This window comes from Haemorhous mexicanus, chromosome 7 (assembly GCF_027477595.1).
Source record: "Haemorhous mexicanus isolate bHaeMex1 chromosome 7, bHaeMex1.pri, whole genome shotgun sequence".
NCBI lineage: Eukaryota > Metazoa > Chordata > Aves > Passeriformes > Fringillidae > Haemorhous > Haemorhous mexicanus.
The window spans coordinates 8057479-8084499 of NC_082347.1; the positions used below are offsets into that span (position 1 = coordinate 8057479).

The following is a 27021-nucleotide window of genomic DNA, read 5'->3' on the forward strand; positions in this document are numbered from 1 at the left end:
TTGTGGCCCTCATCTGTATTTATCTGTATTTTGTCCTTTTTTTTTTTTCAGTAACACTTGTCAACCTCAGTATTTTCTGTTGATAAACCTTGGGGGAGATTTGGAGGGAACCAAAAGCACGTTTGTCCTGTCCACAGCTGAGCTGGGCGGGGTGAACCTGTAGTGGAGTGTTTGTTAGTCAGTTGTAAACTGGCAGGAGTGTGCAGCTGCACCCCCTGAGTGCTCAGGAGCCCAGGCTGCCTCATTCCAGCTCCGATAACGTGCACGGCCGGCGGAACTCCTGCCCCCGCTCGTGGAGCCACTTATTGGAGACTGCAAAGACACAAAGGCACTGCATCACTGCACAGCTCAGCTCCTCTTCTGCTGAAGCTAAATGTGCTCTAGGCCAGCTTCTGGTTAAGCACAGGATTATCTTAATTTTCTAAAAGGTTTTAGTCACAGAACGGTTTGGGTTGGATGGGGCCTTAAAAGACTCTCTCATTCCAACCCCACTGGCATGCACAAATCTGTGAAGTAGTCTAATAAAAATAACCAACCAACCAACCAAAAACCCTTCCAGTATGGCTGCAAAGCTACAAAAACTCTTAAAGTAGACATAGTATTAATTTCCTTTATACATGTAATGAAATATGCTACTATATAGAATATATTTTAACATATAGAGAGATATGAGATAAAGTAAATTAAATATATTTCTTTACAAAGAATGTCATTTCTGAAGTCCAAAGGAAAAATAAAGCCAAGCCACCCCTCAGGAGAGCCCAGACTCAGGTCAGAGGCAGGTACTCACCCCATTTATTCCCCACTAACACCGGGCAGGCCGCGTGCCGTGTGCTGTAATCGCCTTCTCCACTCGGGAAGAGATTGTACCAGAACACAGCTGTACCCTGGGAATGGTGGGAACACTCAGCCCTGTGCTCTGTACCACACACAGAGAGTGTACCAGAGCACAGCTGTACCCTGGGAATGGCAGGGACACTCAGCCCTGTGCTCTGTACCACACACAGAGAGTGTACCAGAGCACAGCTGTACCCTGGGAATGGCAGGGACACTCAGCCCTGTGCTCTGTACCACACACACTAAGGCAAAGGTAGGTGCATTTGTGTTTCAGAGCCTCCTTTTAAACTGCAGGCTCTTTTCCATATTCTTAGGAAAAAGTCTCCTTTGACTTATTGTATGTATGTCTGTATACTTGGCTCTTCATTTTTTTTTTTTTTAATCCTAAGCCAGTTTCATTCAATTCCTGACCAGTTTAAGAAAGCCAAGATTATTTACTAAAGCTGAGCAGCAGGCCAGTAAAGGCAAACCTGGCTTAAAGGAAAAAACTGACAGGAGAATTTCCTACAGATGCCTCAAGACTAAATCAACTCACAGATTTGAGTATTTTCAAAATATGTTTTGCAGTATTTAAGTGTTTTGCACTTGCATCCACACATGGGTCCTTGGAATCACCAGCAAAGCTCCAGCTGCTGCATTCAAGGAAAATCATAGCACTGTTCTGACAGCACAGAGGTGCTTACAGTTATTTTAAAGGCTCATTTTCAAGCTCTGTTCTGTGTGGGTAGTGGGGAGGAGTGGATTTATCTGCTGGATCAATCCTGCTCACCTTTCTCGGCCAAACACTGGCTCCTACTTCAGGGAAGACCGTGGCTCCCCCTGCTGACACATCACTCATCTGAACAGGTGGGGAAGGACAGGTGAGTTCAGGCTGAGAAAATCTCACTTTTTAGTGAAAGTGAAGTTCAATTTTGACATAAATCCCTTAAGAAGGCCAAACCCCCCCTGTTCCCAGTGCAGTCCCAGCCTTGTCCCTCCCACTCGAGTGTTAAGGCAGTGAACATGCTGTAAACACTGATGCAGGTACAAAAATAAACAGGCAGGCAAGTAATTAAACCTAAAGCTTAAATTTGGGGGGAAATCCTCCTTAAGACACATGGAAGAATCACAAAGTCTGGGTAAGAAGACCCCTCATATGCATTACCCCAAAGTTAGTGGCAAGTCCCTTCAGTAAAAAAGAATGAAAGAAAAGCAGAATGAAATCATTCCATGGCATAGAATATACAGTGACAGATGGCAGAAATGTATCACTTACATAAAACAACCAAGTAGCAATTCTGTTGCCCGTTCCCAATTCTTTAAAAGCATCTGGCTCATCTTTCTGTGAACAAAAGCAGGCAGATTCCATCAGCATTTCTTTTTGGTTGCTGAGAGCAGCCAATGACACACAGCTGCTGAGCCAGCAGCACAGAACAGACTCATGCAGAAGAATTAATCCAACCCCTCGATTGGGAAGGAGGGGAGGAATGCAATAGGAGTGAATCTATCAATTTAAATAAACCAGGCACTTTGAAATTCTGTACGACAGGGAGGGAGGGCATTAAGCCCAGATTTCTAATGGGCAACAACAACTGTGCTGTCTGAGGCTGAGGCTATAAATCCTCCTCACAGCAAACTGAATTATTTAATTACACTCATCCCCCTTGTCCTTGGCAGCAGCCAGGGCAGCTCTCAGTCCCAGGGTCAGCTGGGACACCTCCCTGCCACACTTCACTCTGGATTCCAGCTGGGAAGCAGGGAGGAAGCCTCAGTGACAAACCAGGCAACTAAGAGGTGTCCAGCACTCAACTTACAAGAATGAACCCCATTTTGATGAGTTTTGATACCAGCTTCTGGCACACCTCTGTTTTTAAACCCACCCCTTGTGACCACAGTTTGTGTGCACTGAAATTCCAGCAATTGTTACTCCTGGAAACAACCCCAGTGTTTCCAAACAAAACCTGTTAAACACTTGCAATGCCTTGGAGCAGGTGCTTACAGAGCAGAGATCCTGATTCAGAATTGGTGGCTGGGACTGGCAGGGTTAAGGTTAATCTGAAGGGGTTAAACCACACAGAATTATGCCCAGTAAATAACCAACTGAATTTCAGCAGTCTGCAATTTAAGCTGGAATAAAACAGGTGGGGAATTTAAATCCAATTTAAAAATTAAGGACAGTGAGATAAGACTTTTTCCAGTTGTCAGGAGTCTGCTGGCACTCAGCTTACAGGCAGCAACCTCCACAGGTTCAGCTGGTGGTTTAGAGGGCTTTCTCCACGGACATGGATTAGGAAAGTGGAAGAGCTACAAAATTTAAGAGACATGGAAGAACAGAGAGTGTGCCCCAGCCCAGAGGCCCAGGCTTCACCAGGTCTAGCTCTCCTCCAGCTCTTTACTTGCCCGTGCAAAGTCAAAGTGGGGCTCATACTGTCCTCCCACTCCATAATTTGCCACCTGAAAAAGAGAAACACAGCGCTTGTGAAGAAGAAAGAGTGAAGACAAAGCAGGACTTACCCTTCCAAAATCAAAATGAGGCTCATACTGGCCTCCTACGCCGTAGTTGGCTACCTACAGTGGGAGGAGAAGCACAGGATCTAGTAAATCAGTCTTTAGCCAGGCAAGAGTTTGGCTGTCAGCTACAGCCTTTGCAGAGATGAAGTTTAAACACCAAGCCCCAGGAAATGTCAAGCCTCTGTCAGCAGCAGGAGCACATCCAAGACTGGCACTGAAGGATGCTCCAGGTAAGAATCTGGTGCTTCCCAGGGCAGAAAAGCATTTTTCTTCTACAGAAAACTTTTCAGCCTCTCTCCAAAACGGTGTCACGGTGCTTTTGCATCATCCCATTGAAACCACTTTTTGACCTGAATTTGACTGTGTCAATAAAGAGGCTTCCCTGTCCTTCTTGCCAATAGGTTATAAAAAAATAACATCAATTTTCCACCAGATCCTTGTCCATTTTATTACCAGGATCCTTGACAGAGTGGCAAGGAGCACAGCAGGTTTCAGAAGTACTTTGTGGGTGTCCTGCTTTCTAGGTACCCGTGCTCTGCTCACAGTCAGGGAGGCAGCTACTCATTTAAAGGCCTCAAGCAAATAAACAAAAGCACTTCTAAATTGCAGTTTACTCAAATTACACATACAGGCCAGTGCTTCCCATATCCCAGGGACACCAGACACTCTGGTGGCCTTCCCTGAATTACACTTTTAACTGCCTCCAACAGCAGCAAAGTCTGACCCTATGGCCATGAAACTCAGTTTATTTGACTAAATAAAAAGGAACTACACATCCAGAGTTTCAGTTATCACCGTTTCCTCCAGCCCCAAAAAGCCATTGCACACTGAACCGCTGCTCTGCAAAGACAACCTTCTCTCCCCCTCTGTAAATAAATGAGTTTTTTGTGGCCACCTCACCTGAGCAAGCACAAGAGGTGCTGAAATGGTGAGTGGCACACCCAGTACCAAACCCAAGCTGCCACTTACCTGCAGCTCCTCTGCAGTGGAGACATCCAGCCCTGTGAGGTCCTGGATCCTGGTGTTGATGCGGGACACCACCGGGCTCTCGTAGCCCGAGAGCCACGCGCTGGGGGGGGACAGTTAGTGACACCTGCCAGCAACAGCACAGCAGCAACACTTGCAGCCACTTGCAATGGGACACTGGTTTTTAGGACTTCTCAAGGATTTTGGTAGCATGACCAGAAGTGTTTCCAGGGTGTTACAAACCCCTGAATTAAGGAATGAGTTTCCTAGAAAGAGCAATTCCAGCAGGGGTTTAAGGGAGCTCTGTGACCAAGGGCCTGAATTCCCACACCGGGCTGAAGGAAGTGTTACAAACAGTGCTTCAAGCTGATTTTTAAACCAGGCACACATGGTTTTTCTCTTACCCCGCTCCCAACAGCTCATTCAGCCCCTGGGGTGATGCATTTTGAAGCAAGGTTTGGGAGGGGAGCAGGTGAGTTACTGTTTCTGTCTGGGTAGCTGGAACTCAGCTTCCCCAAATGTCACACACTCCAGGCCAGCTCTCTGGGAGCTGCCCTTTCTCATCACTTACCCCTGCAGTGCTACTAAAAATCATTCTGAAAACAATCCAATAATGCAATAAATTGAACAACAGCTGTCAGAACAGCCTATTATAACTCTGGTGTTTAGCACATGCTTCAGGTACACAATGATTTTTAAGAAGGGGGAACCCAAGCTGACCGTCCCCCATTTTTTTTTAATGTGGAAGGTCAGCCTCAGTTCCAAAGGCATCTTTCAGAATGTTTGCCTCCTACTGTGTATTAGAGTTTTTCCACAGCTGCTCATCTGACTCATCCCATGCCAGCCACTGCACCTTCATTTTACCCTGGCAGCCCCCTGCACTAACATGGGTGATAATATTGATGATTTGGGGCTTGTTGTCCTCCTTTTTTTTTGGCAGGAAAATGGAGATAGCTATTGCTACCTTTTGTTCTAGTAGCTGACTCAGCTTTTGGGCTCAGCAGTGCTTCCTGCTGGACAGAAATCCCTGTGCCCAGAGCCCAGCTGGAAACTATCAGCAGCAGCATCCATGTCATTTTACTCACATCAACCTTCACATCTATACTTAAGTTTTTCTTTTGATTTGCATTTTAAAAAAACCCCATAAATCCCCAAATACTTTGCCTGGGAGGAACAGTAGCATGACACATGACACAAGGCACTGACACAGGTTACAGAATCTCTACGAGCGTTTTTTTGAATGACAAATGAACTATGAGATAAAAGAAATCAGATTTCTCAGGACAGACATGCACAAACACATCCCCAGGCCCATCCACTGCTGAACACTTGTTAGTACCAGGAGGTGTTACAGCACAATCTGCTTTGATTTCAGGTGGCAGAAGGATGCTAAGACACGGATATGAAGCATTCACCAAACAAAAATCCCCAGAAGCAGCCATGCCACACAGCCATGGTGACCAGGTAATGCTCACAAGCAGCCCTAACCTCACATTTAAGGCACAAGAAGAGCCCCACCACACCCAGCAGCTTCACTGTAGGCCCTCTCTGCCTCTGTCCAGTCTGTTAATAAAGGGAAAAACCCCAAGAAACCCCAAGAAGGAAAAACCCAAGCATTCTTGCTCTGTTGGTTATTTAGATGGCAATGAATGCTTCACCAGGGAGAATACTGCAGCCTTTCAGGAAGGGGAATACTGTACATATTTTAAAAATCCAATTAACTGCCTCCACATACAAAGCAAGCCTATGAAAGGTGGAGGAACAGGGAATTGAAGCCATATTCCAAGTGCCAGCCTGTCTGCTGGGTGCTGAGCAAAACCACAGGGAGGCCTGGAGTGCTGCAGAGGTACAGGGGGATTTAACCCTGGAGGTGCCATGCAAGCTGCAGCCATGGCTTTGCCTGGCCACAGAATATTCCAGCTGTCCCACATTCCCTCCTCTGCTGCTGTCCCAGCTTGGTCCCTTGCTGTTAAAAGTCTCTGCCTCATTCAAAACAATTTCTTCACACAAAGCTGGCTTTTTTTCCTGCCCTTGTCTATCAAAAAAAGAGACTCCCCTGGCCAGTGGTGCAGGAGATGCAGCATTAACAGCCTAAAACATGCTCAGCAGTTTGTTTTCTTTTAATATTTACATCCTTCCAGGTTCACTGCATTCTGTCCTCTTTCTGACCAGCTGCCACCTCTGAGTCTGTGATGGGCTCCAATAAAACAGGGACAATTCCTGGGAAGCCACAGGCAGGGCAGGTCAAGATACCACTGATTTAGTTACAGAAGGATTTGGTGTTTCCTTAAGAACCACCACACAACTCCCCAGTTCCCTGACCACACAAGTCTGGTGTTTTGCTGACCCACTTGGCTTTGTAAAAAGCCATCTCTGAACTGTTATAAAAAATTTAATGCTTCCATTAGCGTGCTGAATTCAGACTGGGGGAGCTTTTAACAACTTTTACATGCATCACAAACAGTCAGGAATAATCGTATTGACTCGTGGAATCAAGACATGGCTTGCTTGGGAGGGACCTTAGAGCTCATCCCATTGCACCCCCTGCCATGGGCAGGGACACCTTCCACTGTCCCAGGCTGCTCCAAGCCATGTCCACTGCCAGGGATGGGGACAGCCACAAAATGTCCCAGGTTCCTCCCTCTTCTAATTCTGCATGAGGCACCTCAGAAATTTTGAATGGCAGATGCTTCTCCACAGAAATAATTTAAAGACTAAGCAGTACATTAAGGAAAAACCAGACAATTCTCTGGAGCTACTGAACACACAAGAGCACACAACCCCCCAGATCTCATCTCCTCAGCTGCACTGGTCAGTCTAGGAGAAGACATTACATCCCAACACTACTTCTGGAGGTCACTGGCCATAAAATACTGGGATTTGTGTTTAAAAGCCTTCTAAGCCACACTTGGTGTGCAGAAAAGTACCAGCAGAGACACAACAGGGAGTGAGTAAAAGCCCAGCCTGGTATTTCTGAAGTGGAAACTTTTAGCATTACATGCTGCAAGCTCTGGCTGCCTGCTGGGAAGAGAGGGAAGGGGGAAAAGGGAGTTTTGATCTGTAAAAGCAGTGTGTGAGTGGGTGGGTTTATCCTGGTGCTGCACACACTGGCAAGGTGCCTCCTTTCACAGAGCTGCCACGTCCCACCAAGGGAACAGTAGCTCTCTCAGAGGCAGGAATGCTGTAATTTAGGAGGGCATGTGCTGGGAAGGAATGTTTGGAGGGGGAAAGCAGTCATCTATTAAAAAATGAAGCGAGCATTTTTGGTTTTCAGGAGCAATGATTCATCTGGAATCTGAACCAGCTCGAGCAGCTCCAAGGGAAAGATGTTTCTGGCAGTGCAGGAGGGCAGCAGGAACAGCACAGGCCCTCTACATCAGGCTGGTGGGGGTGGCTTCTGCCTCCCACTCCAGATTTAGGTGTCAAGTTCTCTTGGGAAGTCCATACCCATCCTGCAAATCTGCACACAGAGGAAAGCAAAGGCAGGGGGAAGCAGGAGCTGCACACCTCAAGGCTATTCCCGCCCTCAAAAAATGGCCTTCCCCAACTTCTTGGATGTGTCTCTACAATTTTAATTCCAGTTTCCAGTGAGATACTGAATTTAAAAACTTGGAGCTCAGCAAAATGTCATTTAATTTCTGACAGTTCCTTGGGTACGTTGGAAGGAAGTCCCACAGTGCCACACTTTTGAGCACCAAACCTCATTAAGAATTTAAGGGTCCCATTCCCCAGGCTCTAGCCTGTTCTTTTTTAATTGGCCTTTCATGTTGGGTGGTGCCTTGTACTATTTTTTCTGACTGTGGCATCTGCACTACCTCAGGGAATAACACTTCCTACTAATGAAAAATCACAACTCAAAAAGTTCTTTCACTAAGCCTCATCTCTTTAAACAGGGACCAATTATGCATCCCAATTTCCATCAGCAATCTGGTCACCTTCTCCAATTCCCATCATTAGCACATCAAGTTTGACATGAGGGGATGTTCAAAAGGATGAAGGAGTTTCCTCAGTAAATACTCCAGAGCTGTCTGGCACAGAGGACAAACCCCACAAGTGAATAAATTAAATACTCCAAATATGCAGTGACAAATAACCAAGATAGGTAAGACGTGGACAGACTTGAACATTAAAAACAAGAAATAAAAATTAAATGCAACACACGTCCAACAGGGAGATGAATGTTCCTAAAGTCCCTCCATGGGGTCAGTTTAAGGAGCAAACATGTAAGAGCTTCCCAGACAATTTCCAGAGGATTCCCACTACCTGCACAGGCCAAGGAGCACACAGACCCACGTGCTGCAAGGGTGTGAGGCATTTAAAAAAAAAGTTTTCAACTTTCCACTAGAGAGACCTTAAGGACCTTGGCTCCAGTGATTTTCCAGTTTTCCTGAGACTTATCATCATTCCTGAATCAATCACCTTCCTGTGAGCCCATATTTGGAAGCTTTTACCTTTCTGAAGCAATTCACAGGTAAATTAAAGCCCTTCAGCTCCAGGCCATTCCAAGTTCAGGGGTTTGTCAAAGCAGCTGGAAGAACACTGAGTTTCTATTCAAGCAGCAACTACCTTCCACCATTCCAGCATGGAAATCCCTTAAAATCATCCTCTAGCTTTTCTGGGCAGTGCTCCCAGGAATGCCAGCAGCTCCCAGCTCTGAGCAAGTGTGGGCACTGAGGAGCAGAGGCGAGCCAGGCGGGTGCCCCATTGCACTGGGTGCCAGCAGAGCCCCATGGCCACGTTTAGTACGTTAGTCACAGCACACAAGCCATGCTCAGCCAGAGAGGGCACTTCCACCTGGGAATGCCACCACTGACAACCAGTCCCTACTTCTGCAGCCCCCGTGCTTTGTTAGATGACAGCTCAGCTCGCCTGGGCCACTCTCTTTGAAAGAAAAGCTGAAGAATAAGGAGAGTTACACAGAATCCTTGTGCTGCAGCAGCACAGCCCCAGGACACACTTCCTCAGACAAGGAATCCCTTCCCCTTACCTCTTAGAGACTCTGTAATGTGCTGTGGTCAGTTTCCCAGTCTCAGGGTCATGAACAGTAGCACGGCTCAGCTACAAAAAGAGAAAGGACAAGGCTTACCCACCTTGCAGGCTGCTTTTGGCCAAGCCCCAGGTGTTTGAAAGGTTCCGGTTGGTCCGGATGCGATGCTCGCATATTAGCAATGGTTGGAAGGGCAACACAAGCTGCAGCTGCCATGTCCAAATCACAACAAATTGGTTGGAATAATTTGGTTAGATTGTCCTTTCACTTTTTTCCTCCCTTTATTATTTTTCCTCCTTTTTTTTTTTTTTTTTGGTTTAAAATCAAGACTTTCTACAAGTCATTTATGATGCTGAGTTTCCCAGACAATTCCTTCTCACCCAGAAGCTTTAACTCCTCCCAGAATTTTGGCTCAGTGCTGATGGCCTGTGCAGCCAATCTTTAATTACCATGGCTAAAACCAAGGGAGGGCAAGCAGGGGCAGGTGGTTTCTTTCAGATCCAGCCAATTTTGGAAAGCAATGGCTAAATTCAGCTCTTGTAGTACTTAATGGACAAGCTGAAAAGAACCAGGAGCCCGGTGGAAGCGAGCCTGTGTTCTGCCAGGTTTGTGTCAGGCAGGAGGTAAAGGAGCTCAGCTGGGAGTGTGGGATTATCCTGGACAAGGAGATGTGTGTCTGTGTGCCCAGCAAGGACCTGAAGCATTTCTTACACCCAATTCAGGCATTTTGAGATCCGCTTCATTTTCCAAAGAAAGGGAGGACAATTCTTGGTTGTGAGAAGGAGCAAGGGGAAAGGAATGTATAGATTAAAAACAAAACCCAGATTTTACTGAAGGTTTTGTGGCATCTTGTATTTTTCACGCTGACTGCAGAGACTCGCTTGAAAAAACAGACTCGAGAAGGCGACCAAAAGGGAAAGAACAAATCAAAACACGCCCCCAGAACTTCCAGCTGAAGGAAAAGACTGAGAAACTCAGCAGCACCAGCCTGTTACAGATCTGCAGGGAATCACAAGGTGGACTGCAAGCTGTCTCTTCAGCCCACTGGTTTCCTGAGAATGAGCAGGACGTAGACACTGATGCCAGGCCCAGGCCTGGGGCAGAGCTCTCTTACCTTTTGCTAATTCTGTAATGTGCCGTCTCCAAGGCTCCCGTTATGGGGTTTGAAATGGTGGCTCGCCTCAGCTGTGAAGCGAACCATCAGAAGTTGCATTACAAGCACAATCTGCAGCCCAGCACTCCGACCATCCAGAAGCCTGGCCAGGGGACAATGCCACCACCCTGGCACCTCTGCCCTGCCCTGCTGCCACCCAGGCTGCAGGGCCACGGGGAACCAGGGCAGGCTCCAGCTTTACCAAAAGAAAGGTTTCTTGTTTGGTTTTTTTAAGGTTTTCCACAAGTCCTGTTTCCATGTCTGCAGTAAGAATTGCTTTATTCAGACAACCAACTACAGCAGCTTGGATTTCCTCTGTAGTGAAATGCTCAGGGAGCAGCACAATGGTGTGGCATGGGGACAAGTGGTGCTTTGTTACACTGTCCTGCCCCTGCACAGGTAAATTCCCGGCAGCACCATAAGCCAAAGGTGAATAAACCATTCCTTTTCAATCCTTCCTGTACCAAAAGCAGCACTGAGCTCCCACAGATTTCTGCTTCACTCGTGGTCACATTTACACAAAGTGGGAACTCCTGGCTCAAGGCTTTCTTTTCCCTCTGCTGTGCTCCATTTACTTCATGCCTTCCCATCTGTGTTAATATTCCAACTCAGAACCTCACATGTGCCCTTTAGCTTGGTTCATGTACTACCAGCACTCTCCATCACTCATAACTGGAAAGGCTGGGATGCAGAGCCCAAATTTTGCAAAAGGCACAATGACATGCCAACTCCCAAACAATCAGAAGCGTTTCTCCACTGTTAAAATAAACTAAACAAGCCAAGGCCTCTCCATACCTACAAGAAAGGATACTGGGAGCTCCCAGTATGCTGCCTCTCCTCCCATGCAGACACATGAAAAAATAAGGCACAAACTACAATTCCAGTGAGACTCCAGAGCTGAATAATCAGGCTTCATCCTGCCAGCACAGCAGAAGGCTGGGCACAGATCAGGCAGCACTCTCCTCCCAGAGGATGGCAGCAGCCCGAGCAGCAGGAAGGAGGAGATGACCTTTAGGTCTCCAAGAACAAAATCCTTTTGCTGCTGAGCAGTGCAAGGCCTCAGCCCCGGGGAATATGGGAACAGTAAGTGCATACAGATGCTCCTGCCACAAAGGTCTCCAAGTCTTTGCCATGAGCTGAGTGTTTGACAGGAGAGCAGTGACCTCAGCAAGCCCAGAGCTTACAGTCACACATTTACAGTTTTCTACTCTGTAAAGCAGTGATCTGGTCACATTCCACAGGTGTGGAACACATCACTCTGGAGCAAAGGAGCTCCAACACCTCCAGACCAGCAATGGGGGCTTTGATTTTCAGCCCTGCAGCAAAGCTGCCAGCCAGGGCAGCAGGAGATGCTTCACAGGTCCATGGAGGGAAAAGCTTGCACTTCCTGCTCACAGTTCAGAGCATTACCTCAGAGACCTCAGAACAGAATCACTGAGGTTGGAGAAGACCTCCAAGATAATCAACTCCAGCCTCTGATCCACGCCCACCTTGCCACATCCCACCATTCCTTGGGCACCTCCAGGGATGGTGACCCTGCCACCTCCCTGGACAGCCCCTACCAAGGCCTGACAAACTCTTCAGCGAAGAGATTCTTCCCAATGTCCAACAGCTCAGCCTTCAGGGAGCTTTAAGATCCCCTTCAGGCTCCCTGGTAGGCCAAGGACAGCCTCACTGCCCATGTACAACCACAGCTCTTGGCCAAGCCAACAGCTTCTCCTGCACTGAATGCTCTTATTCCCCTGGTCTCCATCTGCTCAGCTCATGCTGGACAAAAAGCCATTTAGGCCAAAAGCAAAGGAAAATAGCAGGAAAATTACATTTCTATGAGTTTAAGTCTTATTTTAGAATTGATGGAAATATAAATTAATTAAACTAACTTCAGAGTACATTTGTAGATGCAGAGTTGCACCAACTGGATACAGAAGGCAACTCCATCAGTTTGCTGCTTGCCTTGGACCCTCCTGTTCTCTCAGAGAGTCGAGCTGCCCTGGATTATTCCTCACTGAGAAAGAACCACCTTTGCATCCAGTATCTCAGACAGGGTTGATGAGCCACCATGATCAATAAGAAGCCAAAACCCACCAACTGTGCCCTGCCCTCTTAAAACTCTTTCATCTGCAGGCAGCTTCCAAGCCTAGAGACAGTGATGCCTCAGGTTTTAGCTTTTATATTTTTCACATTCTGTGCTGCTTTAGTGTGCAGTTCTGGGCTTCACATTTAGGGATGGTGAGATCTCTGCAGAGAGCAGGGAGACAAAACAATTCCTTCTCCAGCTGGGCACCAAGGACAAATGATCCAAATCTCAGGCCCAAGAGCATAAACAACAATGGAATAAAGAAAGAAAAACAAGAAGGATGGGGCTTCATAACCTAAAGCTGGAATTGGACAATTAACTCCAATATGCAAATGGAGCAGAACTGATAAAAGTGAGAGACCTTGTGACCAGTCATCCATTTTGGGACCATTTTGGTTCACCTTGGGTGCAGCCCTGGCTGGGCTCTTGTGTTGGATCTATTGAGGAGATCCTTTTAATAAATCCCTACTTTATTCTTTAACTCCACCTAGCCTCTGTTCTTGGCCAGCCTTCACAAGGCATCAACAGCAGCCAGTCTCACACCAAAATGGAGAATACAACCATTCTTTCTTGTCTATACAATAATGTGGCATTCCAGGACCAGAGGAATGGCTGCCTTTCCCTTCCAGACTTAAAAGGAAACAAAAGCAGAAAACCAAACACAAGTCAGGAATACTCCAGTCCACCCTCGCTGCTTTAAGTTTGTTCTCTGCTGGAGAACATTCTCCTCCTCATCTGATCCAGACCAGCTGAAACGGTGTCTGCTGGAAGAGCCTGACAATCCTGCACTGCTGGGACCTGGCTCCAGTCATCACAGAGAACTCCCAGCCTCCTTCAAGAGCTGCAAGGTGAGGCAAGCAAGGTGAGAGCTCACTGCACACCCTCCTGCCCCTCCAGAGCAGCCAGCCACTCACTCACACTCAGAGCAGGGATTTCAGGTTCCAGAGGCAGGGAAGGGGGAGCATTTACCCTGGGCTTGGCCAGCTCCTTCACGGTCTCGATCTCCTCGTCGGAGATGATGTCCAGGAAGCGAACGATGCGGGGCTTGTCCCACTCGTCCTCCTGCTTGACAGGGCCCAGGATGTACCTGGGGTTCCTGTTCCCGTCGTAGTAGCGGCAGAAGAGCCTCTTCTGTCTGCGGGGAGTCTGCAGGGAGGCACAGCAAGGGCCACTCAGACAACTGGGGTCGCCACATTTCTCTTCAGAGAAAAGCAAGGCACAATTCTTCCCAAGGATTTCTGAGATTCACATTCTCTGAACCTCAGAGAAAGGGAAAACACAATTCCTATCACTTGCTGTGCCTGTGGTGTGCCAAAGGAGAATGCAATGTGGAGACTGTTTATCCAAAGTGATGGTGTTTTGTTTCCTTGGCCCCTGTCAGGGCCAAGAGAGTGTGAGTGTGAGGACAGTCATGGGATTCAGTGCAGTGTGAGCAGGTGTGTGCAGATTCAGTTTAGATGAAATGTACACAGTATAGTATAATACAGTAATTAATTTGCCTTCTGATATCAATGGAGTCTGATGCATCATTCTCTCCCCTTTGCTGGAGTCGCCTTTGATTTACAATAAACTGCCACAGGACATTGGTATCTCCAAGGGCAGAACACATCCTGGACACACAAACAATTCACTCTCCCCACCTCCTTATGTGACAGGTTAAAGAGATGATTTCAGTTTGAGAGGTCAGTGCTGTCTGCACTTTAATGTGGCTGTGCAATACTTCAGCAAGCATTACTTTACACAACCCTACTAAGATAATTTCATCACTAAAAAAACCACCCCAGCTGATCCAACTTCTCTGTCCATCTAGAATGAAAACATTAATTAAAGCCTCACAGAGGTCTGGTGCTGTGTTAGAGAACTGATTGCAAGCTACTCCAACCACCCTATTTAATTCTGTCTGTAACTGTGGACTTCCAGCATCCTTATTCAATTAATTACACAGCTGGAGCACATCCAAGACAGCCAGCAGTGCCTGGGGCAGCGTTACTTTCTGTCTACTGCACAGGCCAAAGGGGGCAGAAATCCAGCACGTGATCCTCAGCTCTGCACACTCATCCAGCTGCTCTAACAGCTTCCTTGCTTGCACACCACACACATTTTTCTGACATTCCTGACATTGTTTGGTTTCAAACATTTGAGAACAGTCTACTCCACTTTACCATTTTGAGCCCCTCCCCACGGCACAGCATTTCGTACTTCCTTCTCTCAGGCAGGTAATCCTTTTTCTTAACCTCAGTTTCCTTCTCCTGCTGCTCTTCTGAATCTGTGCTGGACTTGTTGGCTTCTTTTTCTTTAGCCATGATGTACTCAAAGTATTTCATGTTCCCGTTTGCTCTTTGATGTTCAGGATCTGTGGGCAGAGAATCAGACAGGGATCACTGGCAGGGTTCCAGCCCCTGAGGAATCATCCAGAAGTGATTATTCACAGAAAGCAAAAGGAAACAGATGCACACCACTGCTTCTCCAACCCTCACTGCACATGGGGTCCCAGCACTGAGGAAAAGGGTTTGGCCACTCCGGCCCATCTCACTTCAGAGGGACAGACAAGGGAATGGGACAGTGTGACTGGCTGGAAACTGAAACTGCCCTGGTGGGATTGAAAATTTCTGGTGACAAAGCACTTTAACTTACAGAATTAGCTTCAGTTCTTTAATAAGTGGCTCTTGCTATGTTAGGGTTAGTTCTGAACTTCCCAGAGCATCCATTACACACTCAGTAAAGTATTTACAGGAGAATAAATGCTTTCATTTTTCATGGAACAGACTCTTATCTCACTGTCCTGTATTCCGTATTTCTTGTTTTTACAAGTGTTTCATCCTCAGCATGCTGAATTTGTATTTAAACCATCTGCACAGATCTCAGTATCACCAATTTAGTTTCAATTTCATTAATTTGGTTTTGCCTCCACCTAAGGGGAAGCAATCTCAACCCAGGAAAGCAAAATGTAGGGAGAGAAGCAGATTTCAGACAGGTAGAAGGGACAGAAGCCATGAAAACCCTTCAGTACAAAGGAGCAAATCCCCATCTAAAATGCAAAACCACACTTTACAGATGCATATAGGAGTCAGATCCCAGGCAAGGCTGCAGTGCCCAGGACAAACCCAGGCAGAGCTGTGTCCCTGTGCCCCTCACCCAGCTCCAGGAGGCGCCTGGTGAGTGCCATGGCCTTGCCCAGGTCCCCCTGCTGGTACACAGCATAGCTCAGGTAGTCCAGGATGTAGACTTTGTCTGCAGAGGACACTTCTCCCTCATCCAGCTGCTTCAGGGCTTGCTCCATCCACAGCTCTGTGTGGTAGTAGTCAGCCTCTGTGTAGGCAATCTTGCCCAGCTCAAAGCAATCTTCAGCTGTCAGGAAGGATTTGTGCTTCACACCTGGGTGTTTAGAGCAAAACAAAGAGTTTACACAGGGTTCCAGACCTGTGCTCTGAGAAACATTTCAGTTATTTCTCATTCCTCACAGCAGGGTTTTATTTCTGTGCTCCCACAGCTCCCTTCTGCAGTAGCTGTTTGTTGGAAGTCTCTAAAGTCTGTAAATCCTTGGCACACAAGCACTCAGATGCAGCTTTCCACTGCCAGAATACCAGGGGACAGCTAAATGTCTCTACCACTAGTGAAAAATCAAATTAAACAAACCTTCCTTCCTCAAAACCCCAATCACTTCCAGCAAGAGCAAAAATAAGCCAAATTTGAAGTTTCAGAACTCTGTTTTCAAGGGCATCACATTATCACTTTCAAAATGTTACTGAACCACAACTTGTTAGAGACAGCTTGGTGGGGGAGGAGAAGGAAAACATCAGGGAGTAAATTCCCAGCTGCTTGGGATTTTTTTCAAGTCAGTCATTTTTAGAAACATTTTAAGTGACCTCTGAAAGATTAAAGCACTAGTAGGCAAATTACAGATTCCTATTTTTGCTTCTGGAAATACAGGCCCTATGAAAAACCAAATTTAATCTTGTAAAAGGGAAACAGGACCTGCCAGTGTTTTATTACAGCTAGAATTACATCCCTGATTACATCTCAACCCATTCTGAGTTTCTAACAGCAGCTCTGCAGTGGCTCAAAGGGGGCAGCTGTTCTGCTGTCCATTCCTGTGATGGGCAGCAACTGCAGCTTCCTGAGCCTGAACCTGCAAACCCTCCAAGGACACAATAATTTGGCAGTAGCTGAGGTTCTGGACCAAAAGAAATTCCCTGGGAATGAAGAAAAGGAGCACAAACAAGTGACCACGTGGGAAGTTCCCCTCTAGAGTCCAAGCTATTCTTTTTTATCCTCCAGAATTTCCAGGTTCTGCCAGTACAGTTCATTGCACAGTCTGGACAGCTCATTGCTTCAAAAGCAGCAAAACTTCCCCCTGTATTTCTGTGCTGTTTGAAGAAAACAGCAACGAGCTGCTCACTGCACTAGGAGGAATCTGTAGGTCCTTGAGCAGGTCTTGAAGCAAACCCAAAAGCAAGGTTATACATCATAGCACATAAAGCCAATTACTCTTAATTTTATTAGGCATCTGACCACAATGAGCACTTGCAAAAACAAAATGAGTTGTACAGAGCTGATTTTTTGCCAGCTGGCACAGGACTATTTTTCAACAGAGGAAAACAAGGAAGACTCAGCAGAGAAAGTTTTCTGACAAAAAAGAGAAATTGTGTCTTGTCCTGCACAGAGATCAGCTCAGGCAATGCCACACAGGCTCAGGTCTGTGCATGCATCTTTTGCTCCTCAGTTTACACAATCCCTGAAGTTTGAGCTCAAAGGAACTTGTTAAAATGCATGATGTTGTACAATAAAACCAGGCATCTGCCAGTGCAACACAAGGAAAAAACCCTACCCAGGTAAGATTTTATTGCTATTGATTTTTAGTAGAAACTACTAACACTAGATTATCTTACCATAACTAGAAGAAAGATGCAGATTTCAACCAAAAAACCACTTTTTAAATTAATTTTAGCCAGCTCAACCCCCTTCCTAATGCTCCCTTCAGGCTGAGCAGTTAAACAAGGTGGAACAGAGCAAACAATTTGCAATCAGGACATTTAGGAAATGCAAATAACAGCCATGGATGGCTCTCACCTGGCAGGTTCCCCCTGGAGAGGGTGTCTGTGTCCAGGTTGTAGGTGTCCTGCAGCCTCAGGAGGGCCTTGGCTGCCCCAGTCTGATCCTCATCGTTTGGGAAGAACTGCCTCTGGATTGTCATGTTGGAGATAAAGCCTGGGAAAGGCAGGGAAACACTGCTCACCTCTGTCCTGGGAATTGGGTGAGCTCCCTGCCCCAGGGAAAGGCAAAATCCACCTTCACACAAGCCTGACCTGAACTCACAGTACAGGCTGCACAGTTTGCATTTGGTTTGGGATTTTTTTTAAAGAAAGCAAAGGAAAAAACAAAAATAAACACTTTTTTTTTTTACCCCACCCATTCAGAAGGGCTGAAGACACACTGGTGCAGATTTCTGGCTGGCAGGTGCAGAGCCTTTTTTGCCATATTCAGCCCCTCTCACAGCAGCAGGGAGGCTGAGTGTGCTGAATCCTTATCAGAGACTCAGCCTTTTCTTTTTGAAAGCTCTGCTTCCTTATAATTCCTAACTGCAAACCTCCATCTGGTATTAATTAGCTGTTGAGACAGTCTCACAGGTCCTTTCTAACCACCCTGGCTTCCTTTTGCTAAGTGTCTTTCATAGTCAACTATTTCATGTCCTGCTCCTTGCTAAAGAGCTTCCACTCTTGCTGAAGAAAAGAGGCAGCAATTAAGTGTTTACTACACTAATTCAGATCAGTTCCACAAATGCTTAGTCTCCAAAGCAGATTTGCAAATCTAATCCAAGCCCTGGCATGTGAAAGGCAACAGGCAAGCACCTGCAGTGAGGCTGGCATGCTGGATTTTGCTGCAGGCACACACACTCACCATCTGACATGTCCTTGAGCACCAGGCTCTCCAGCTCACCCCACTCTGTGTTGAGCCTTTTCATCAACTTGAATGCATTCACAGGATGGCCCAAAAACCCCTCTGGGTCTTTTGTGGCAGTAGCTGTCAGCTGATCCAGCTTCTCTGCCCATCTAGAATGAAAATATTCATTAAAGTCTCACAGAGGTCTGGTGCTGTGCTAGAGAACTGATTGCAAACTACTCAAATGTCTTCGCTAATAAAAAAGCCAACCAAAATTGCAAGCTTTTGCATTATCTATATTTAGAGCTCTTCTAAAAGGAACAAGAAGGGCTACTTCCTTTTCCTTTATTAAATCTTCTTCCTCAGCTGCAGCCCAAGTGTTGTGCTGCTCTTGCAGCCCTTGTTGGAACCCCTTCCTACAAGCCCCAAAAGCACAGTGCCAGCACTTCCATTATGAGCTGCCATGCAGGACTAACCAAAACCAAAGCTTTACCCACATTTTCAACCTTTCAATTCCCCCTAAGGCTTACAAAAAGGCAGTTCAATGCTTGGCTCAAATTAATTTAGGTTTAGACACACACCTGTGAGATGCCCCTTGCCTCTCACCACAAAGCTCCTTTCCATGCTGAAAGCTTGGATGAAGCAACATCAGAGGTTCTCACACCCCAAATGAGGAGCCCAGACCCAGTTTCTGGTGCTGCAGCTCCAGCTCAAACTTCTCTAAGTACCACAAGTCATTCACAACCCCGAGGTGCCCCAAAACAAGCACAGCTTTCAAAAATAATGAAAAAAGAAAAAAGCAGCTGTACACCATCACCCTGCAATCAGGGAGAATTGATGTTGAGGAGCCCCACCCCACAGAGAATCCCAAACTCCAGCAAGAAAGCAAACCCAGAATCTGCAGCCTGGAGGGAGCTGTGCCCCTCAGCTGGAGCTCCTCTTGTTCCAGGATCTGGTTTGCCTGATGGAAGCTGCAGGCTGGACCTGGGGCAGGGAGGGGCTCACAGCTGTCAGAGGTGCCTCTGGCTGCACCTCCCCACACTGGCCCTGACTGTTCTCCTGCACTCTGACAGTCCCTGGGGGCTTTTCCAGCAGCCACACCAGTGAGGGGCTCCCTCCAAACCAGAGGAGCTGCTGGGGACCAGCTCCAGCTCAGAGCAAGACTGAAGGAACCAACTTCACCCTGTGCCTTCACACGGCTCAGGGTCAAACCCTCCCTGCATTTCCCACTGCAGCAGCAGCTCCCAGGATCCTCCAGGTGCCAACAAACAACGCTGGCATTTTTTCCCCAGGTTCTTCAAAAGCTCTGTGACAGTTATTTAAACTCTCCTGACCTCCCAGGGAACACCTCTGATAAAATGAAAACAGAGCTGCAACACTTCTGCAATGAGCGGTGCTTACACACTCTGGGATGCCCCACTGGCAGGTTCCCTTGTTAATTTGTAGCTGTAAAGAATCTACTGGTAACATTCCAAAACTGGCAGCGTTTCCAAGCCCCTGTTCCAAGTGACAAAGAAGGATCTTTCTTCCTGGATGGTGGAACGCCACAAAGTAACACATAAAGGCCAAGATAAAAACCACTCCTCCATCTAGAACTGTTTCAACACCCTCAAGACAGATTTATGCATATTTCTGAAAGCAAGGAAAGCATCCTGTTCAGTGATAAAAGAGGTTTATTTCTAGCTGTGATAAAATCTGACACATTGGGCTCTGCTCCTCACACGGTCAGGGCTCTTCTTATTTATGCACCAAGCAGTGCTGCAAGGGAACAGCTGACAACAAACACCCAGCAAAACCTGCTACTTAAAGCTTTGCCCCAGAGGAAAAATTCCACAAATTTAATCAGCCTTAAGGAAACACTTTTTGCATAAGGGTGAACTCAAATGATTGACCACATTAGCATTGTGACACCAGCTGCTTACTTTTTGATCTGCTCCAGCTTGCTTTCCTCTGCCTTAATGTAATCTTTGAGTGACACAACCAGATCTTTTTCTGTATTAATTAAGTCTGTCATATGACCTAGAAAAAAAATGAGTTTGGTGAGTCAAGGAGAAACACAAACCCCTGAGAATTTTCTTCTTTTCTACTTCCCCAAAAGTCCTTCTGCATTTGCTTAAACAACCCTGAAGGAGTATCTGACTAAGGCCTTTTTTTTTTTTTGAAGGAGAAAATCTCCTGCTGGACCAAGCTTGTTGCCATGGAAATTAATGTAATACTGCATATTTATTATTAGAACTAATTTAGGATTCATTTGGAAAAGGAAATAGTTTGCCACAGAGTAATCTTTCATCCAAGCATACATAATGTAGAGCAAATAAAGAGAAAGCTACAGACATACACAAAGCCTTTGTGTTTGATACACACCACTAATCCAGGGCTTTATTTTTAAGATTATATCCATGACTTCAAGAGTCCTTGGCATTAATTAATAATTGCTTCACCTCCTGCAAGCAGGCAGCTGAAGTGGTTCAGCACAAAGGGGTGCAGTGCTCCCCAGAACCCAAGGGTGAGTCCAGACATGCTGCACCACGATGTGCCCTTGGCAGCTCACCACCTCCTTCCACCCGTGTGCAGCACCAACATTCTGCTTCAATTCCAGTACCCTCAGGAATAAACAGTGACTACAAAGCCCAGCCTGGCTCATTAGAGCACCCTGGACTGACCTAAAGCCCATTTCTCCCCAAAGAAAAGCCAGTAACTGGTAAGAACTAGGAAATGGGTTCAGTTCTGCACCAATTAGGGCCTTGGATGATTAACACATCCTTGGAGCTTTGAGGGCTCTCAAGAAACTCTTTTGGCTACACCAAAGCAGTTCTCACCAATGGAAGTGAAGAAGTCCGTGTGGGCACAAGAGAAAGGCAGCAGAAATCCCAGGGCTAGGGCACACCAAACCTTCTTGAATGCCATTGCTCAACAGCTCTCACCTCACCACACACCTGTGAGAGAAACACAAAACAGGTGAAAAATCCCTGCTCACCAGAGAGTGGAATGCACCTTCAGAAGGGGCAGCAGAACCCTGACAGCCTGCACAGCTCCCAGACTGAGTCCTCCTGCTGACTTTTATACCTGAGAAAAAAGAATAGCTCAGGGACAAGGGGTTCACCAGCACTCTTTCTTTTTGGCATCTAAGTCACGCTGCAGGTAGAGCTGCTTTGCAAAAAGCACTGAAAGAAATCATCAAACACTGAAAAAAAGCCCACAACACCGATTTAAAATAGTCATTATCAAGTTCATCCACTCAGCAGGGGAAAAAAAGTTTCCTTTTTTTCAGTCAGAAAGATGCCAGTGGAGCAGGTCTGAATGCAAACCCCACATGAGCAGTCCAGAGAGGGAGTTCTGTGCATGCTCCTGCTGCCTGTGTGCAGCCAACCCCACACCTGACACAAAAGGCAGCTCTGTCTGTCCCTGGATCCTGGCTGAGCAGTCACAGGCAGTGCTTTCTGCAGGGCCAGCTGCCAAGCTCAAGCCTTTCAGGATCCTGATCCCTTCAGCAGCCCAGCATTGCCTGGCTCCTGCATACTTTAGGAGTAATTATGCTGTCGTGGAATTCACAAGGTTTGCCTTTTTTCCTCCCAAACAAAAGCTTAAACTTTCACATATTGTAGCTGGTCAGAAAAAAAATGAACTCCAGTGCATGGAGTAACAAATTGATTTTACAGCTCTTCCAACAGCAGAACTCATGAAGAAAAAAACAAAGAAAAAAAGCAACAAGCTCAGCTACAGTTTGGCCTATTTAGGGAAGAAAGTAGCATAACTTTAATCAAGCAAACAACACAGACCCAGGTATGGTATTCACATAAAAAATGTGCAAAAATAACCAAGGAGGGTCAAAAGTTACACCCAAATAAAAGCCAGCACAGGTGGTGGTATCAACAGGAACATATTTCTGACTCTGGAGTGCAGGATCTCTCTCACACTGCACCTGAGGTCAGGAGGCAGCTCCCTCCTCTGCTCCCACCTCCAGCACTGCAGAGGGGAGGCACTGGGGTTTGCATTTCCTCTGGGGCCTGCCTGCCTGGGGGACAGCACCAGCACAGCCCCACTGGCACCAAGAGCAACAGCAGGAAAGGCACACGAGCCCAGAAAAGCAGCACAGCCTCCAGCTCTTGTAAACCACCCAAAATCTGCCTGACCACAGCTGAAGGGCTGATGCATTCTGGCACATTACAACTCACCTTCTGCCTGTGAAAGTGAGAATTTGGACAGAGAAGCCTCCTGCAGTGCCTCTTTCCCCCTCCCCACAGCAGCCAGCAGGCTGTTTCACACATACCCAACCAAAACCCACTGATGTCCACCTCCATTCTTACTGAGAACAGCACTCAGCTCCTGTTTCACCCTGCAGAAAGCCAAGTGCCTCCTGCTCATTCAGCACTGGAGCCAACACATCTGTGAATCGGTGACAAAGCACAAACAGCTTTACTACATCGTAAATATTTGCCGATTTTATCAGCACTGGGAATGCACTGAGCTATTTGTTTACTGCACTCAGAAAGTTTCCTTTCTTGCCATATTAATCAAGATGAAACTTTTTAAAACCACAAAGAATAACCAATAAAGAGAATCACCAAAAAGGTGAAGAAAACGTTGCCTCTCCACCTACAGCTCTTAGTGACTGTTCCATCTTGGTTTTCCTCTCCTCCAGCTGCCTTTGCAGCCTGCTCCAGCACCAGGCTTCTGCAAACACTGGTGCAACCCTTATTCCCACCTCCTTATCTCCACAGGCACACAGCAGGAGTGACTGGCAACGGCCACAAAATGCAACGAGGGCAATTCCAAGGAGGTACAAACACAAAGTTTCTCACCCTTAGGCACTACAAGAGGCTGCCCAGAGGAACTGGATCTCCCGTTCTTGGAAGAATTTCAGAAGGAGCAGAGCTTTCCAACCACTGCAGCAGGACCAGCCACAGGTTCCCAAATCAAAGAAAACACAGCTCAGTTCGTATAGACACTGGAAATCTCCCAGACTCACAGCCTGCCAAGTAAGTAGGCTTTAATTTCTTCCCATTGGTGACATGAAGTAAAACAAGATGAAAATCCTCTCTCCATTACTCCTGTCAGTCTCACCCTCCTCCTCAGCCATGTCCCACAAAAATGGCAATTGAGCATCTCGGGGAGGAGGGGATCTCTGCCCACACAGGGAAGTGGGAGTGCAGCTGACAGCTCCAACACAGGAGCTCCCTGCCTCCCCTGGGAACGAGCACTGACTGAGCTCTGAAACAGCAAAACACCAGCAGGGGAAGGAGGGAACAGCAAAGAGCACACAAACACTTGGATAGAAGAGAAACGAAGCAGCAAGCAGAGCAATGGCACTGCCAAGAGCAGCACATTCTCTGAGCACTCAACAAATTTCAACACCACCATTTCAACTGATGTAACTTAGAGGGGTTTTTCTGGGGACTTCCCAAAGTCCAGCTCTGCTTTACAAATAGAAAGATTCAAGCAGGCAAGCAAAGACAGCTGCAGAGTGACACAACCTCATCACAGTCAGGTGCCACTGCTCAGGGACCAAAGGCTGAAGATGCTCATTAGCCAAGTCTCCTCACTGCCAGCTCCAAGCTCCCAGGTGCTCACCAGGACTGAGAAAACAGGATAAAAAATGGAAACTGAGGGGCTACTTCAACGTGGAATGGCTCTAACTCAGTTCCAAACCAGCTTCTTTGTTTAGGTAAGAAGAAACTTGCCTGCTCGAGATGAAGTCCACTGCAGGGCCAGGAGACAAAACTCTATCACCAAGATCCTCAGCTTTTGATTACAAGATGGGGCCACTCTCACAATCCTTACTGGACTCCACTGTATGTAAAGATAATAATAAAACCCCTTGACCAGTTAAGCTGAGCTTAGGGGACATAGAAAAGATGGAGCCAGAAGTGATAGCTGCTCACTGCCCTAAACCTCTCCTGTCTCAAGGACAACCCAAGTTACAGCCTCATGACACAATGTGACCAAAAATACTACTGAAAAGGAAAGAACTCTCCCAAAATAAGTACTAAGAACATTCAGCTACCATCATTGCTTAAAGGTCTCACAGGACAGAAGCACCAGAATCCAGTTCCCAAGTCCTCTAGCATGTTCAAAGGCTGTTTTAAAATTTAAGTCCCAAGCAGTGAGAGAAAAAAGATTTTCTACAGTTGCTGCTACCAAAAGAACAGGGTGCACTTCAGGCATCTTTTAATTACAAAATTACAATATTTCATATATATATATATATATATATATATATATATGAAAAACAAAACATAGTAAGAGATAAGAATCAATTTCAAAGTCAAGGAGGGTGATCTACCTCTCATTTACTCCCAAGCTGAAGACAACGTTGATGGCTGAATACAGAGCAGCTGTGTTTGTACAGAGATTTACACACAGGGAACTGAAGTGAGTTTTGCCTTGGTTTCCTCCAGGCTAAGATGGAATGGACACAGCCCTCAGAGCCCACCTGTTTGAACTTCCCAGGCCAAGACAAGGAACACTGGGGATGGAATACAGCAATTATTTCATTAGGCACACCAGGCAGGAGGCTGTCCTTCTGCTCAAGGATTAGCTGAGCAAATACAGAGATATCCAGGAACGTTTTCAGATATTAAAGTGATGGAGGGGGCTGGGGGTGTTTAGACTGGAGAAAAGAACACTCAGAGGTGACCTTATCACTCTCCATCTGAAAGGTGGCTGTGCTCAGGTGGGGCTGGGCTCTTTCTCCAGGCAGCACTGACAGAACCAGAGCACACAGCCTCAAGCTGTACCAAGGGAAATAGAGGTTGGATATCAGGAAAAAGTTTTTCACAGAAGGGCTGATAAAGTCCTGGAATGGTCTGCCCAGGGAGGTAGTGGAGTCACCATCCCTGGATGTGTTTATAAACAGACTGGATATGGCACTGGGTGCCAGGGTTTAGTTGAGGTGTTGGGGCTGGGCTGGACTATATGACCTTGGAAATCTCTTGCAACCTGGTCATTCTAGGAATTCTGTGAATTCTAAAGAAAGCAGGACAATGTCAATGATCACTTGGGTTCTTCCACAGAGTATATTCTTTTAGAGAAAAAAAGATTTCCTTATCTGTATCAACGTCAGCATGAAGGCATGGCTTTCTTGCTATGAACCTCTGCTTATCCTCCCCCCTTCCAAAGTGTAACTCACCACCTGTCAATTCAGTTTGCCAAACTCCATCAGGCACTTTGCAATCTACGTGCAAGCCCCAAAAATCACAGCTTTAAATGCTAGATTTTAAAGCCATTCATTATGGAACAGCATTTAAATCTGCACAGGTCAGAGAGCTGGCTCGGGGAGGAAAACAAAGAGAAAGTTAATCAGTACTGGCTGTGTCAGCGCATACTTGAGAAGCAGTGCAGGGTGCTCCGGGTCAAATCACTTTGGTCCAAGGCATTAAAATGAATCCAGCAAAGGTCCGAGGTGCAGGGCAGTGGGACAGGGAACATCCCTGTCCCCAAAGGCCAGCCTCTGCTTCCCAGACAAGCCAGGAACTCATTACCTTTACTCTCCGCCCCTGGCAGAGCACCGTCTGCAGCCCGAGCCAACAGCCCCCGGCGCTGTGGGGAGCTGCACTGATTCACTCGTGGTAACCAAGTAAATAAATGCCTTTCATTCACTAAAACCTCGAGCGCTGAACCTTTACTTGTGAGTGGTTGAACACTTCAGCACTCCGCATTCGTCTCTTTCTGAAGCCAGCAGAAAAAAGAAGTGAAACTGAACGCTGGGCAATCCTGAAGGATCTTCCCTATGGGAGCAGCCAGCTTTTCAGGCAAACTGGAAGATTTAGTCTAAAAACGTGTGACATTTTTATGATGTCATTTTAATATATTTTATTCTATTATTTATTATATTTTTATTGTATTCTTCAGCATGCTGAAGGCTCTAGAGTCTCTCCTGCCAGTCAGGCTGGATCCTACCAAAACGGAACGGTATCGCTTACTACAAAGGCAGATGCAAAATTCCACGTACTGCAGCTGGCTGAGCCCAACCCAAGGCAGCGGCGAGGGAAACCAAGGCAAGCCGCGTTCCCCAGGGCGCAATCCTCGCACACAGCTCACGCCGAGTAACTTTCCATCCCTCCCAGCACCGAGCCATGCGCTCGCAGCTCCCGCGGCCAAGGCGCTCCAGCTGCGGGGCCACCGAGCGGGGCGGGAGCGCACCTGCGGCACCGGAGGGCAGCGGACCCGACCCGGCCGAGGAGACAACTCCCAGCTCCTAGAGAAGGAGGAGGAGAGGGAGGCGGCGGCTGTGTTTAGTCTGCCAGCCGCGGGGAAGCCGGCGCGCCGGCGCCCTCCCGCCCCCCTCCGGAGGCTGCCGGCTCCCGTTACGTAAGGGCCGGCAACGCCGGCCGGCAGCGCCGGGACACCGGCCCCTGTCCGCGGGGAAGGCGGGGGGCGGCGGAGCGCTGCCACGTATCGCCCCCACCCACCGCCGCCCGCGCCTCAGCCGCCCAGCCCTGCGGCGCCCTTCTCCCAGACCCACCCGCCCGGGCACCCTCACGGCCGGCGGGACGGGGCGGCCGGGCCTCACCTGAGCACGGGGGGCGGCTGGGCGGGGGCGGCACCAGATCTCCACGCTCTGCCCGGGGGCTTCACCAACTGAGCGCGCCCGGCCCCGCCGCGCCTCTTATAGCCGCGCCCGGCCACGCC

At 47.4% G+C, this 27021-nt stretch overlaps 1 protein-coding gene across 11 annotated transcripts; it reads right to left on the minus strand.

The window, feature by feature from the left end:
* Positions 1-27019, minus strand: P4HA1 (prolyl 4-hydroxylase subunit alpha 1). 11 transcript variants are annotated; one of them, XM_059850988.1, is made up of 15 exons: positions 26903-27019; positions 21210-21326; positions 20313-20409; positions 18409-18560; positions 17581-17718; positions 15646-15885; positions 14673-14863; positions 13480-13656; positions 9281-9351; positions 4297-4396; positions 3217-3270; positions 2093-2158; positions 1607-1675; positions 791-887; positions 1-312 (listed from the first exon to the last, which is right to left on the minus strand). In XM_059850988.1, the coding sequence occupies exons 2-15, from the start codon at positions 21295-21297 to the stop codon at positions 242-244; spliced, it is 1611 nt and encodes a 536-aa protein (XP_059706971.1). In that variant the 5' UTR covers positions 21298-21326; positions 26903-27019; the 3' UTR covers positions 1-241. The 11 variants fall into 11 exon arrangements, with proteins under 11 accessions (XP_059706971.1, XP_059706966.1, XP_059706969.1 ...); XM_059850983.1 differs by having other exon boundaries at positions 1607-1708; XM_059850986.1 differs by lacking the exon at positions 3217-3270 and adding an exon at positions 3331-3384.
* Positions 27020-27021: the final 2 nt, after the last annotated feature.